Raw genomic sequence first — 16,184 nt, forward strand, 5'->3', positions numbered from 1 at the left:
GGCTGTGCTGGTGCTACATGTCTGATTATTTCTTACATCCCTGGGTCATTTCCAATTTAAGAAGCATGCTATCAAAGCACGTCAATATTACACGCCATACCCCCATGGAAATCGCTGAATTCCTGTTAGAGGAAGAAGCTGACGATAACAAGGAGCTCTGGTTGCTCTCTTTGCCTCATCCGGGAAGGAAAGGAATAATAACCACATTTATCTGTCATTACCGGCACCCTACATTTGTTTTGGATGAGTTTGTGCAGAGAGCTATTGGAACACGGAGCGATTTAGGGATTGTAGAGGTTCAGAGGTTACTGAGAAAAGGAAAGAAAAAGACGTCGTTTGATCAACAAGCCACATGATGTGTCATAGCAGATGATGCTAATAATGATTGAAAAGCTGCTCGCCAACCATGGCAACATACCGTGGAAAGAAACGGCACTGCCTTTACCACCCAGGAGCTGTGTGGGCTGCTCTCACTCATCTCCCACTGCTTGTTTCATTCCACAGTTGTTGGAGAGAAAGCAACACCCTGTGGGAAAAGTACGCTGGCAAGCTTGTCTCTTCTTGCTTTCAAGAAAGGCTCAGCATGCCAGCGTGTCTGGGCAGGGTGAGAGAAGAGGGCATTGCTCCGGGCACCTTAGGGAGTTGGGCATGCTAGCGGGGTGCAGTGGGCAACAGTCACAGTTTCTGGCCCACTACGACCTTCTGTGAGTTTGGGGGGGAGGGGGGGGGGGTCAACTCAGCATGGGTACTCTCATTGGCAGGCCACAGGCCCAAAGCGTTTTGGACATAGACAAGATCAGTGATATCAGAAGAAGCATCTGGTCGTTCCCAATCCGAATGATGTTCTTTCTTCTGTGGAATACAAAAGGAGAAATTGTGAGGAATGTAGGTCGCTCTTGTCCACACAGTGAATGTTGGATGTTTCAGCATCAGTGACAAACTGACAAGTTGGAATAAGAAACAAAAAACAAACAAGGACTAAGTTGTTACAAATCTTGAAACAAACAATTTTGGAGAAGATTCTTGAGAATTTCTCACGGAGGTGTCATACATAACCACATCAAACTTATGAAGACACAGATGAGCGACGACAGGAAAATACACCTCTGTGCATCAAAGTCAGCCCACTACATCAAGACAACAAACACTTGTCATTCCCAGAGTTCTACGGTAACGGTTTTCCTCCCTGCGGAGCAGTGCAATTACTTTTGCCCAGAAGATGAGGGTCTACATCCGCCCTTCTTTCTAGCTTGAGATAACTTGTTTTGGATGACTAGGAGTAGCAGCGATATGTGCTGTGAAACCTGAACATATGAAGTGGACTGTGAAGCCTGAACAGAAATCAGAGAAAGAGAGTGATTTACCTTCTGATGCAATACACTAAAGGAAACACAATAAGCAATTTCCATAGGATTTCTCGAGTAGGAAAACATTCATTTTATTTTTTCACCGAGAAGCAACGGCAGGCCAGAGAAAAGGCTACATTTAGACCACTGCAGGCCATCAAAGCAATAGCATTTTCCTTCCTAGTTTTCAAAGATGATGATTGTAGCAGTAATTTTGCTTATACTGTACCCTCCTCGTATGTTAAAATGATGTCAAACATCAAGGAGCAGGTGTACTGATGGAGCAGTGCTGGCAAAACAGTTAATGGAAAGCTTAAATGTGGAAAACATTCTATTATTAACAAAAAACTAGGGGCTTACATGTATCAAAACTCATTTCTTTTTTTAAAATATTGGTGTTTAATGAGTGAATATATTACATTTGGTGAAAATCAGAACATCATAATAAAAACCACCAGTGAGAGAAATAGATACAGATAAAGGTTATTTCAGATCTCGTTTGGGTTTAAATCTCTTAAAAGTAAAATTGTTATGCAAACCCTGTTCATACTGTTGAAAAAAAAAGAAGAAAATAATCAAAATGATGTAAGAGATGATTTCGGCATAGCAACAGCATCTGCCACAAAGACAACTTTATATGCACTGATACAAAGAGTTCAGACAAACAAATAAAAGCTTCTAGTCATTTCATAACATTACATAATAAATAAGGCCAAATAAATAACTATTCAACGATGAAGAATTCTGAATTCGGAAATGTGACGCCACATATAGTCGTGTAGATCCATGTATAGATCCATGAGTTTCCACTCTTGCACAGATTCGACACATGATCCTGCATATTGAAGTCTGTTTAAAAGTCCGTTCTTCAAGCATCATTGCTCAAACGCGTGGTTTAAAGACATGTGTCAAAGACACAAGGGAGGCTCAGGAAGGAACAAGGACAATTCCTGCCTCTGGGAACGCACATTTAACATTCACCAGTCACAAACTGGCACCCACTCAGAATTTAAACCGTATTGCTGACTGCAGTTATCCAGGGCAGAATTGTCTCAAATTGGCTGAAAAACAGCAGTCTGCTCTCTTGAGGTCATTCTGAAATATCATGAGCAGGGTTCAAACTTAACCGTTTGCCTTGCATATGGATGAATTAAGCAGATTTTTTTTTTTTTTTTTTGGATACTCAACCCTAATAATAAATTCCCAATCATTTTATTTACTGTACATATCAAAGCCAATTGTAGCTTATATTTAACTTCTTTTATTGAAAACAAACACGATCTAGTTAAGGGAGTGAAATTTCAGTATTGGAGCATGTACTAAAGCCTTTTTCTCCCGGACCTGATCACACCGAGAGCTGGAAGTAGGTCTGGGAGGGAGAGGGAGAAGGAGAAAGAGAGAGAGGAAGCGATGGTTCTCCCAACAGATTGCTGAAATTGGAGCACTGGACCTTAGGGAGCAGACCTGCTGGATAGATGGGACTGCATTTCTTCAGGGTTTCCTTCTCCTCCGTGCGTCCTTGCTTGAGCTCCTGATCTGCAAAGCCGGGTCAGCACTGTCCCAACTTTACACCAATGTTCTCCCAAACATTCTCGCTGCCAAAACAAGGCCATTCCTCATTTCAACCGTCTGTCTTAAAGAGCCACACAGATGGGAAATCAAAAACTACCTGTATTACAGTGTATGATGTAGCTGTCCATCAGTGTAAACAATGTGCAAAGTAATTAAACCAAAAATTACATGATTTATAAAGTTATTGGCTTCTAAAGTAAGGAGTGGACTCTGAATCGCTGAAACGAGTCGTTATAGATTTCAAATCTTTTGCCCATCTCTATGCATGTCACTAGGAACACTTTGCATAATAATCTCCTCCTACCGTGTTGGGAGAAACAAAACTCTGACCTGCCCCACCCCCCACACAGACGCTCTGGTTGGTGTGATAGCATCATGTCGAGCAGACAGTGTGTTTTTAATTGTAAAGGCAAGTTTGTTTTATTTTCACTGCCAAAGAATGAAGATCAGAAGAACCAATGGCTAAAACTCATTTTTACCACAATACCAGAGCAGTACAACAAATCCTTGTTGTGTTCACAACATTTCACTGATGACTGCTTTTCTAATCTCGGTGAGTACAGCGGGATTTTCAAAGCATTTGGCCATAAAAGAGGGTTCATTACCAACTTTATTTAGAACAACGAGCATATCCGAATCACAACGCGAAGTATGATTATGAAGTTATGTGTCTGTTTTCTCCCGAACGTCTTATCAGTATGTGTGCTGTCTGCACATCAACATACTGTGATAAAGTAATCCATATGAAAACAACGCGATGTCTGTTTTTCATGTCTCCCTTCGTTATATCTAATGTGACCACGCCCCCGCGCAGAACGCGCTATTCAGATTCAAACTGAAGCGCGAGGCTTGAATACGCACACACAGAAGAAAAAGCAGCGAGACTGTTCAAGTTTTTTATTTTACTGTTTGATTCGCGGTGAGTGGAATAAGACATAATTCGCCCCAAACAGATGCTAACGCATAGTTTACCGTGGAGGTGTGTGTGGAACAACCAATCCAAATTGCTTATGTTAGTTGACCAATCAGAACACAGTATGCTACCGAAAGGTGGGGTTTAAGGAAACTGAATCTTTTGAACAGCTTCATGCGAACCGTTTTGTGGATCTCTGAGAATTGAGGTAATTTTAAAATGATATTTTGACAAAATGACAATGTTTTTTAACCTTGGATGGATATAACCTAATGTACAGGACTTATTAACAGTGATAGGAAGCTTAGAATTTTCATCTTACTGGCTCTTTAAGAGTCTGCACTGTATGAGGCAGCTGAAGTTACCAACATGTTTAATTACATCTTTTTATGAAAATTCAAAGTCTCGTCTGTCAAATGTCATTTTTTTACAAAGAGGGTTCTACTTTTGCAAAGAGGGTTCTACTGATTAATGAGGGGCATTTCTTTCTTGATGTCTAAATGTTTATGACTCGAGGCTCTCACCGAGTCCTTTCACAAGAGCTGTCAAATCTATTTTAGCTTAGATTCAGTGCCAAAAAATATTTTATTTTTGTTTGCAGCAAATGCAAAATGAAAAAAAAAGAGAAAGCGTTGCTTGTAATTAGAAGAGGCTAATGAGTGTTAAACTCCCTAAAAAGGGTCTGATAACACGTGGGCAATTCTCACTGGCAGCACAAGTTTCAGTGCCCTCTCTTTGACTGAGGATTGATTCTGCAATATATGCATGATTCTTCAGTGTCACGTTTCCAAGTGCAAAACAATGTGCTAGACTATTCATATGACCTACTATCATAAACATCACTACTAATTGAGCTCAATCTAATAAGCAAGCCAATAAATGGGAGTCTAGGCAAAGGCTTGGAGTTAAAAAGGTTTTGAAAACTTTAATAAAGGTACTACAGGGTTTTGGCACACTACTGGTGGGCGAATTGAGGAACCGGCCAAAAAGTTTCGGTACTCGTCATGAAGTTGTATTTTTTTTTTCTTTTTCTTTTTTTCTCATTCACATGTGTCAGTTTTTCACATCTTCTAAAATGATTGTAACAATATTTTGATAATGGTGGCTTAATATGAGTAACATTTCTACATAAATCAAATATACCGTTCAAACGTTTTGGGGACAGTATGTAGTTGTTGTTTTTTTTTGCAGGAGTCATTCAGTTGATTTATTCAAAAGTGACAATGCACATATTAACAACATTACAAAGGATTTCTATTTCAAATAAATTCATAAAACAATCCTGAAAAAAAAAAGTTTCCACAAAAATATTAAGCAGCACAACAGATTTCCACATTGAAAAATAAGAAATGTTACTACAGCAGCAAATCAGCATATTATAAAAATGTGACACTGAAACCTAGAATAATTGCTGCTAAACATTAGGATTTCCATCACAGCAATAAATCATATTTAAGATATATTGAAGTTATTTTAAATTACAATAATATTAAAAGATATTATGGTTTATCACAATATTAAATAAATGCAGCCTTGGTGAGCGTAACCAACTTCTTTCAAGACGCATAAAAAAAAAATCTCCAAACATTTGAACTGTAATGTCACCAAATGTAGATCTGGAGAAACTGTTCTTAAGCTAGACATTTAATTGATCGCTTACAGCACTATGTTATAGTTCATAATGGAGTTACCGGGTTACCAAATTGTACAATTAACTTGCCAAAACCAATTTTTTACTTGAACTTACTCGGTAAGTTTTAATGTTGGATCCTGGATTTCTTTTAATAAATGTAATGCAACAGAAAATGTTGATATCATCTCTAGAGTTTCAGCAGAGCTGTAAAATGTGATAGTGTTGCGAGTGAATCTCTCACCCAAATGTACCGTCAATTTAAAGTATCAGAGCAGCATATATCATTCCTTCAAAAAAGCTTAAGTAGTGCAGACGACAGATTGGAATATAGATGATTACTTTAACTCCACAAAAGATGAGATGAGTCTCAGTGTGTGGTTAAAGTTCATTTGAGGTTTGAGAGGAAAAGTGGGTGTGAAGGTACTTGCGGTCACTGAGGAACTGCACCAAGAGGTCACATCCATCTGAGGCATGTGTCAGTTTTCTTTATGTGCGTGTGTGAGTGTGTGTGTGTGTGTGTGTGTGTGTTTCAACCGTCCTGCTGAGCAAGAGCCTGCAGTTCGGCTGTATGGAGCGAGTGCTGTAGGAAGATGTTCTTTCGGGTGTACATGTGTAAAGACAGAGGCCCACGGGGCGGTTGACCCAGACGGGCAGTAAAGGAGGACTGAAGCCTGGGAATAGGGCCTCGCTCGCTCCCTGGCCCCCGTTCGCTGTCTGAAGACAGGCTGCGTGAGGGACTGTCTTTGCTGGGGAGGCTCACGCTGCTGCCAGCCACAGCCCGAGGGATCTGAGATGGCCCCGGGTGCTCTGCCTTCCGGGTCCCGGGTAACTCAGACATGGACTGCCCACCTTCAGCTCTCCGTAGCGGCTCCCGCAATCCTCCTCCGCCATTGCTGCAAGCCCTCTCTTCACAAGGCTGACTGTGATGGTCTGCGGCGGACGTTCGTGTCGCCCTTCGCTCCCTTGTGAGGCTGCTGCTGGGAATGTTGCTGTTTTGGCCTGTGGGTCGACTTGGGTAGACTGCCTGTCGAAAACAAAAGATGGGAAAGAGAGAAAAAAAAGTAAGCCACTTAATTCGCTGACATTGTGACAAAGATTCGTTGGCAGTGTAGAACCTTTTCTAATTGTTTCCAGACCAACTGGAATTTTGCCTTTTTTAGAAAGAGGAGGCCAAAGGCACACATTGTGGGGAGGTGGCACAAGACAAATCTGTGCTTAGGAGCTTGAGCCACCTGTTCATTTTGCACACAACACTGCCTCTTCCTTACATAACCGGCCCTATATAATGCTGAATGAGTGCAGGGGAAATATTGTGCATGTAAAAGAAATAATCTGCAAACTAAAGAGTGACTGCTCGATTCATGCTGTAACTCGACGTGTAACTCAGACTGAGCTGGCAGCCAGAAAGTAATACTTGATGCTAATCGGCATTTCACAAAGTGAGGAAACCTAATTAAGTGTGATGTGGCTAATGTGGGAAACTTCAGCTGTGACGTGAAATTGAATTTAAAATCGAGGCTGTAATTGAATTTGTACTTTATGGGGAAGAATCCGTGCGAGGAGTTGAAAAAAATCAACATGCACTCTAAAAAAAAGAGAGCATTTTTTAAAGTGTGCCAGTGCAGGTGACATGCCTTTCATGTGTGCTAAACTTATTTTATCATTTATTGTGTGAAATGTATTTCATACTTTCATAAACAACCCATTCTGCACGTCTAGTTCAACCACAGCACAACCAAACCCAATATCTGGTTCCAACTGGATTTTATAGCAACACTCAAACTACAAGCTCTGTACTGTTAAGACGACAGAATTATATAACAAAAAGGACATTTTCCATGTTCAATGTTCAAAATCCTGAAAAGTTATCCAAAACTTATTTTCTGATCTCACTACTTGCTCATTTATAGTCCTTTGATTTTGTTCTATTATTGTGTAGCACTTCAGATATACAAATAAATGACTATTTACAGTTCTTTTTATATGTTCAGTTTTTATATGTTTTATATGTTCAATAAAACACATACACAACTCTGGGCCTCTCTTTACAGATACCATGCTAAGCAGCGGGTGTTTGGGGACTGCAGCTTGGATTTACAATGTCTGCGTCCTCTCAAGTACATGCGCTGCACCATTCACAGCACAAATTCAGGTGCTAGCAAACATAAATACATCAAATGGTGACAGAGAGAAGGAAAAGTTTTGTACCTGCACTGGAAAAAGGCCAGAAATGCACGCACACGCACACAACACTAGAGTCATCCAGTGGAAAAACAGCGACCAGATTAAATCAGACTGATTTAACGGTCCTAATCCATTTGGGGCTTTATTAGCTTGTGAAGAAGCTGGTCCTGTGTTAATGGCATGCTTCTGTTAAAAGCCCTCCGGCTGATTATGCAGTAGGCTGGAAGTAGCAGGATTCAGCCTACTCATTTTCCACACTTCAGCACACCTACAAACACACACACACACACACACACACTCTCACGCACGCGTGTGCAATGAGCAACTGTTGCAAAGAGGCACACTGTCTAAGCCGCAGGCAATGGACAGTAATCCTTGTGTATTATGTATAGCACTGGACTGATAACTGAGAGCAGTGTACAGATATCTAGTTATGTATTACATAAAAAATCCACTCAAGCAAGCACAGCTCACTTTTAAATTCCCCGAAAAAGTAATATGTTTGGGTAAGGAAAACAATTCTGCGGCACTTCTCGTCAAGAGTCTCGAAAGACAAGAATGTATTTCTTTGGTGTTGTTGTTTTTCCCCCTCTGGAATCATGTAAAATGAATAGACAACATGAATATCTTGGTTTACAGACAAAGAGCTTTTCTCAAATAAACATGATAAAAAAAAGGAACAGAAGAATTTCAACTTTTTGTGTGGCGACCCCGTATTAAGAAGAGCATGCTCATCTATTCATCTTTCCAAATAAAACTCACATTAAACAAACTGAAACGCACCTTTGCAATCACTCTCAATCAGACAACAACAAAGTGTGGGTAAACAATCGCCGTCTCTCAGATGCTAGGCTCTATATTAAGCCAAAGAGGGGCAGAGAAGCATGTTGTCTGCCTGCACTTCCTGAAACTCCATCCGTCTGAACCTAAGTTAAGATGATGAAGAGTGGCTTTCAGAAAGAGAGAGAGAAAGCGAGAGAGGATGAAGTGCCACAGTCTGAGGGTGCTTAAAGATAAATGGCTGTCCTCCTCGCCAGCGGCTGATTACAAACCGCCTCTGAATACTTTTAATGAGCTCATGGGCTCCCACAACTGCCACACTGTCTCAGCACCTTGTGCCATGCTTTGACATATGAGCCCTGTACGGATGTACAATAAAGACATTTTCATAATTTAAAACAAATCAGTTATTAAAGTCAGCGGAGCTGTCTACATGATCTAGTTGTGTTTTGTGGTTTGTATTAAAGAGTGTAAAAGTGAAAAGTAATAGCGTTAATATATTTAATATATTTCCTTCCAACATTCTTTATTGATATTAGGCACACAACATCCATAAACATCCATCTGCCTGTGTACATTAACGTTCAAATTTTGGGGTCGGTAACATTTTATAAATTATAAAGTCTAGGCTCACCAAGGCTGCATTTACTTTGTAAAAACAATATATATAGAAATTTCATTAAATTGTTAAAATGTACTTTTTTTTACTGAATGTGATAATATTTTTATAGAATTTTCAGCAGCCATTACTTTAGTCTTCAGTGTCACATGATCCTTCCAAAATAATTCTAATACGCTGATTTGGTGATTTAGAAACATTTCTTAGTATCCATCTTGAACACTATTTGACAGATTTGTAATATAAGTGTTTTTGAAAGGCCTTTTGCCAAGGCGCCCACAGCACGCTAAAAATAAGTTCCTCATCCCCTTGCCAAAATCAAATAAAACAAGAAATTCTCGATAACCTAGTTGAACTAACCGGCTAATCGTTCAGCTGACGATTAGCACAGCGCCCTGACCAATCCGTACAGCACTGCTCCTCTGCGGGCAGATAAGAGAAACAAATGTCAGCTAAAGAAAGAGACAGCACGTTTATGTGTGCTGAAACAGTGATCAATTGAGAAAGACTGATCGATATTTAACAGGTGAAAAAAAAAAGACTCCAGAAATATAAAAAATAAATAGATGAAAAAAATAGTAAAGATGTGAAGGAGAAATAAGAGGAGTTGAAAGAGAACGTTAGAGCAGGCGAGTGAGAGGGGGTGGGCGGGCGCTCCGTTCACCGAGTTTCGTACAAGCCTTGTTCCTACTGTAGATGATGAGGCATGATGGAGGCTGAATTTGATGTGTGGAGTAACTGAATAAACTTCAAAGGCTTTCCCCCCTATTGAGCCCCTCCAACAACTGTCAGCTTTAGGGAAGATAAGATTCTTTACAGTCCTTCTCTTGTTCTCTCTGACAGCACAGGACCTGGATAAACAATAACGGGAAAAAGATATTGAGATGTGGGGAAAAAGATCCAAGTGAGAGCGAAAGAGATGAAGAGAAGAAACAGACAAAACAAATCAATAAATTGAGTTTCTATCAGATCAGGTAGCAGAAGTCTTCAAAAGCTGATGAGATTGGTGCAGCTGCCTGGGTGTCATCGGAAAGCCGCAGCTGCCTGTTTAAGGACCGTCAGCTCCATGAAGTACGGTGGTGTGTGTGGCTTTCCACAACAACGTGTGTCACACAACTTAATTGTCATGGGCTGACTTTAAATCAACATGACGAAACACACAAAGCAATGGAAGAAACCTACCAGCGCCTTATGCTTCAGTTGGTTCTATTTAACCAGCTTCTACCAGCTTCTTCACAACAAAATATTCACAGATTTGCAGACCCCGAAAGCGATGGACAAAATGAACGCTTTTTGTAAGACTTTCTGAGCCGAGTAGTCCATAATCAACCAGGCATGATGCATAATTTGGTAATAATAAGGACTGAAGATAAAATCAATGTGAGGACCTGTTCTGCAGTGGAGCAGTCATTTTTGAACAGTATTTCAAAAGTGCAGATGTCTAGTCCAATAACAATGGGACATTTCACTGTTTACCTCATTCCCATTCACAGAGAGTGGAAGCAGAGTTGAGTATACCAGCTAATTGGCCAATTTGATCTGAAATGCAAATGATTCAGTAAACACTTCATGTTTACAGAACTGTATATAAGTTTAAAATTCACACACATCAAACACAGAGTTGTGCACCAGAACTGAATTGAGAATGCCTTAAATGATTTCACTCCCACTTTTCAAAACTTTCTCAATGCCATTTCAAAAAAGTTCAAATGCCATTTGTAAAATTGTATATTCTGTTTATATTAGGGCCGGGACTCGATTAAAAAAATTTATCTAATTAATTAGGGACTTTGTAATTAATTAATCGGAATTAATCGCATTTTAATCGCATATAAATATTTGACCTGAGAACAGTGAGAAGTATTTTTTTTCACATGGATTTATAGTATACCATTGAATAATGACTGAATACATAAGCTTAAGCAACAAAATATTTTTTATTTTTGTTCAACCAAGTCTAGCAGACCAGTGCATTTTTTGCCATGAAGTGTAGCAATAGCATATTTAGAAACAATTTCAGAAATTCAGCAAGCTTATAGGTGTATGTATATATATATATATATATATATATATATATATATATATATATAGGTATAACATTGGAAACACTGACTATTAGAAAACATCTCTCTGTTGCTTCAGAGGCCATAACATACTAAGTCCAACTCTCAATAACCTTGGCCAAAACAATAAAGAGTTCAACAAACTGTTGCACCAACAAAATAATACATAGTTCAACATAAAGTCCACACTAACTGCTATATGTTTTGCGTTGAGGTGATACTTGAGGCTCGATGTGCTGCAGTGATATGCGAACGCTAGTTGGTGCTCCAGTATAATCGGTCCACCGAAACTCATCCGGTGAGAAACGTTCCGCGGTGCAAAAATAAGTTATTAAAAATGCGGGATTTTTTTTTCTGTAATTAATTAATCTTAGTTAACGCGTTATTTTTTGTGTAATTAATTAATCTCAATTAACGCGTTAAAGTCCCGGCCCTAGTTTATATATTTCATCATGGACAGGGCGGAAGAACACTTTATTTCTGAGAATGCATTATCTGTGATGACATTCTTTGAATTACAATGGTGCGCAACTGCCAGGTTCCTGAAGTAAAAATCCCATCCATTTTTTCATTGGGAGTACATTTTAATGATAAATTATAATTATAGGTAGTTAATTAATGGTATATGGTTTTGTTGAAGTCGTTTCAACTTATTTCTTAAATAATGGTGCACTACAGCATCTTTCTGAAACAAGCAAATTGCACCTAAAATCTTTACACCTGCCCACTAGCTTGAGGCGATGCAAATGATGCTGGTCTCCCTCTGTCGACCTCAAACTATTTAAATGCATATTTTGCAATTATATCAACATGTTTAAATCAATAGATGTATATTAATCCATTCATGTCATTTTTATTTTGCACTGCTTCATCAGATTGCGGTTCTTTACCATATAAAGCTATTACTTGCAGCTTTGTGTTTTCCACAGATTTACAAATACTTTTGTTTCAAATCCATGTTTGCAGTGTTGTGACTCACCTCATAGCTGGTTGCAAATAACATTCATACTAAGCATTGAATATCAAAGTGTATTGAGGTATTAAATACAACCGCTTGCTGGTATGATACTGCTAAATTGAAAGTTTCACAACATTATAAAGTGGGAGTTCTTCAAGTTTGCCAAAGCAAGCAACTGAGGCAATTGAAGTCTGAATATTTCACGAAAAAAGATAAATGCTCTCAGTACCATCTCTTTTTTGGATGAGTGGAATGTTTGGATACAGAATTGAATAAAAGCTTACTGAGCCCCTTTCACACTGATATTCCAGATAATACATGGGTAATGTGTCCTAGCAATTATTACCAGATTGTAAGATTTTGGTTCATTCACACCGCCAGTGATTTCCCGTAATCTGTGCGTGCGTTCACACACAACCCGTAAAGGCCCCGTAATGACACGTGACATCAGGATGTAACGTGTAATGTACAAGTCAAAAATACTAGGCACGTTAACTTTCAGTAAAACTATGACACACCATTTACAGCATTGGTTCTAGCTTTTGTTCACACATAGCTTGTTCCGGGACTGAACCCAGCAATGTTACTAGGTCCCCAACCCAGGATCGATCACGTAATAAATTCTGGGACATGTTTGCATTCAAACAGAAGGCAATTTTCAAGGACCAACTTTCAGTGTTAAAGGGGCTTTAATGGGGAGCATTTCTGGAGTGGGCTTGAGTTTTTCTCCCATAAAACACCTGTGAAAACTGTCGTCTGACCCACTCCATTTCCCTGTGGCTCTTATCAACACAGACTGCTACAGGGCTTGCCTACTTCACAGCACCTCGTTTCTTATACCAGTACATCCTGCATCCAAAGTCAGACACACACTCATTCGCTCTTTCTCTCTTTAAGGGCCTAAGGGCCATCACAAAGCCTACACTGACTGGACGAAAATGCATCTTTAAAATCCACCCTAAACTCAGACTCTCTGGTGTTGTTTACTTTTCCTGTGGCAATTCTGAAGGAAGCTCTCCTTCCTGTTCAGCTGCAATGGGGGGAACATTTTTGAAAATTTTTCAGATTTCATTGAGCAGTTTTAGTTATCATTATGGTACTCAATGAGCTCAAACAACTCAAAACAACCAGCCAAATTAGTTGGAACATTTTATTAAATTGTTTTCATTAAAAAATATCTCAGCTGATATAAAGTTTGCATTAAGCAATATAACACATGCAACAGTGTTGATGTTTTAAATATGAACAAACAATATGAAGAGTTAATACTGACTTGTGTTTCAGACAAAATCTGGCCATTTATATTTTATATTTTGCTACTGCCAATAAAAATGTTTCAATAATGCCAAATCATCAAGCTTTTGTATAGTGCCAAATGCTCTATGATCAGCTTGATATAGGAAAGCAAAAAACACTTTGTCCTTCGCGGCTCTCCTGAGCAGAGCTGTCAGGTGTCACTCACTGTCAGATGACTGTGAGTAAAGGGAAGGCTGGCCCTGTGTACGCCCATCTCATATCTAACTCACCTTGAAGGCTCTACAGTAAGGACCCCTGATGCCAGCTACTCACAAACACACACACACACACACACAATCAGGTCAAACACATCAGGTTGAATAATTCTAAATTTACAAAGAAAAAAAAAAAACAAATGAATCTCTGTCAACCTAGAGATTCACACCAGACTTTTCAGTGTAAAGCAAGAGAGTTTTTTTTAAATGTGGAAGTGTGTGGGTGGCTTGTCTCATTGAAGACACTCCACGTTAAAAACAAAGACAATTTATTCTTACCGGATTTTCCTGTTCTGCATTTTAATTCTCTGTATTTGTCGGCAAAACATTGCAACTATGCACCTCGAGGCATTTGTGAATGTGCAGATTGCAAAGGACTTATTCATTAATATTTATGCTTTAGCTATTTTCATTAATGCTGCAGTAAATTGTTGTATGAGATTGAGAGGGCTTTGGTCCTCATTATCTAACAGCTGATATATTCACAGCACACTGCAGAAGAACCCCAATGCTTATCGAGTGGGGTCCCATTGCATTAAGCCGGAGAGCAGGAAAGACCCTGGCCTACACAGAAGTGGTCCTTGTGGTGTATGAGTGCGTCACGCCTCAACTCTGAGCCTCTGATAGATCCAGGAGAGGCAACTCACACTGCACCTGCCCTACTTTGGTGTGACTAATGAACCTGGGGTGTCCTGAATCTGTCCACTGGCTGGAGGGGGAGGAGAGGTGCAGAGCTGGTCTCTCAGCTGGCCATGGCCACTCACTATAGAGTAGTGATGGATAGGCACTCTCATTTCTGGGCACGGAGCCAGACCGAGCATGGACACATGTGAACACACACACACACACACACACACACACACACATACATAGCCAGGTAACAGTCAGAAGGATGCTGCATCAATTAGCCACGCTGAGTGGGGGGATGACCACGGATCTAACTAAAGGAATGCAGCACACGTATGCCCTTCCTGTCACAAGACTATTGTTCCTGGAAGCATGCCGACAACTTCATTTCCCAGGATGGCAATATGCAAAGTTGAACAAATCATGTTGTATGTAAGGAGGCAGTTCTTTCTGAATTTCAAATGATTGCCTTCATTTCGCTCACTCCCTCAGAGACCCTCAGCTGGTTCTCAAGGACAGATTATGGACTGGGCTGATGGGGCCTCTGACTGCCAGCGGGCTTCAAGCTTAGATAAGTGCAGAAACAAGCCACTACAGATGTAAAATTGAGATAGATAGACAAATGGCATTTGAATATGTGCTGGTAACTTTTGGCAGAATTTAAAAGAAATTAGAAATGTTCTTCACTCCACTGAACCGTTATCACCTGATTGCCCTGTTTAAGCTTTGATGTCTTATTCTGGTCATACACTAAAGTAACTGCAACTTTATTTTGTCTATTTGTAATATTGTGCAACTGCATCTTTATTTTTCATATTTGCTATGCAACTGCTCCTTATTTGATCATTAGAGAGGGATTCAGACTTAAACAGGTCATAGGATGCCCATTTTCCACAAGTTGATATGATTCTTTAGGGTCTTAATGAAAAATCTGTAACAGTTTAAAACAGCTCTTTTCTTTAAATGTTAATGAGCTATGCTGACCCCGCCCCTCTCTTCCTGCTCTCTGAGGAACGGTTTACTTTAGCCGCATTCATCGTGAAACTTGCTAATTAGCACATTATTAGGAAAGGCGATTTGCAACGATTCGTTAAAAAAAAAAACTTACACTCACTTCTCCTGTTGGTGAAGCTGAATCATGAATAATTTGCACGATAATAGATGCATTTATGTACATGGGGGTTGTATTCCCTTCAAAAACAAACGTGATCAACTGCGTCTTCAGCGGCTCAGATGTTGGGAGTAAATCACAACTGATATGTTCATTAATACATCCAACAACAGAACACTTCAATCGACTCCGGTGGTAAAACAGTAGTTGACTGATGGCAAACTCACTCAGGGTGGGTCTAAGGTAAGACGCCAGTCCAATCTGTGCTGAAACGCTAATGTCAATCAAACTATCATGGGAGGGGCCTGTTTTTGTGATGATACATAGACGGGCATCGGAGATCATTTCAATTTGAAAAAGGGGTAAAGATTTGAGGTGGGTGTATTTTTATCATTATAGGGTGGTTGTGTACGCACACCGTCAACACACATTTCAGTTAAAAAAAACTTTTTGTCGCATCATAAGACCCCTTTAAATTGTCAAAATGGGATTAAAAATGCAAAAAATAAATGCATAAAATGAATCCATTGTTAAAAAAGCATTCAAATCTAAAATATCAGAGGCCATTGTTTAGCATAGTGAAGTCGAAATGTCATGCTGAATCTGTTATAAGGGCAATTTGTAAATATCTAAAAAAAACTGCAACAATTTGCTTTATAAAACAAAAATCAACATATTATCGGCCATTGTTCAGCATAGTGTGGGTCCAAATGAAATGCTGAACTAACTGAAAAGGATTCTTTGTTTGAGAATAAAATGGTGACAAATCAACATAATTGACTATTCTGAATATTTCAGGGAGAAATATTCTATATATATATATATATAAATAAAAAAAGCTATTTAAAACCAATTTAAAACATGGCC

At 39.4% G+C, this 16,184-nt stretch overlaps 1 protein-coding gene across 3 annotated transcripts in view; it reads right to left on the reverse strand.

The window, feature by feature from the left end:
* Positions 1-5,003: 5,003 nt before the first annotated feature.
* Positions 5,004-16,184, reverse strand: part of LOC128018552 (serine-rich coiled-coil domain-containing protein 1) — a 72,576-nt gene continuing 61,395 nt past the window's right edge. For 2 of the 3 annotated variants that reach the window (XM_052604130.1, XM_052604129.1), the window contains one exon: positions 5,004-6,488. In XM_052604130.1, coding sequence (XP_052460090.1) covers positions 5,994-6,488 — 495 coding nt within the window. In that variant the 3' untranslated portion in view covers positions 5,004-5,993. The remainder of the gene's footprint in view (positions 6,489-16,184) is intronic. The other variant, XM_052604131.1, reaches the window with a different exon arrangement.

This window comes from Carassius gibelio, chromosome A8, assembly GCF_023724105.1.
Source record: "Carassius gibelio isolate Cgi1373 ecotype wild population from Czech Republic chromosome A8, carGib1.2-hapl.c, whole genome shotgun sequence".
Lineage (NCBI taxonomy): Eukaryota > Metazoa > Chordata > Actinopteri > Cypriniformes > Cyprinidae > Carassius > Carassius gibelio.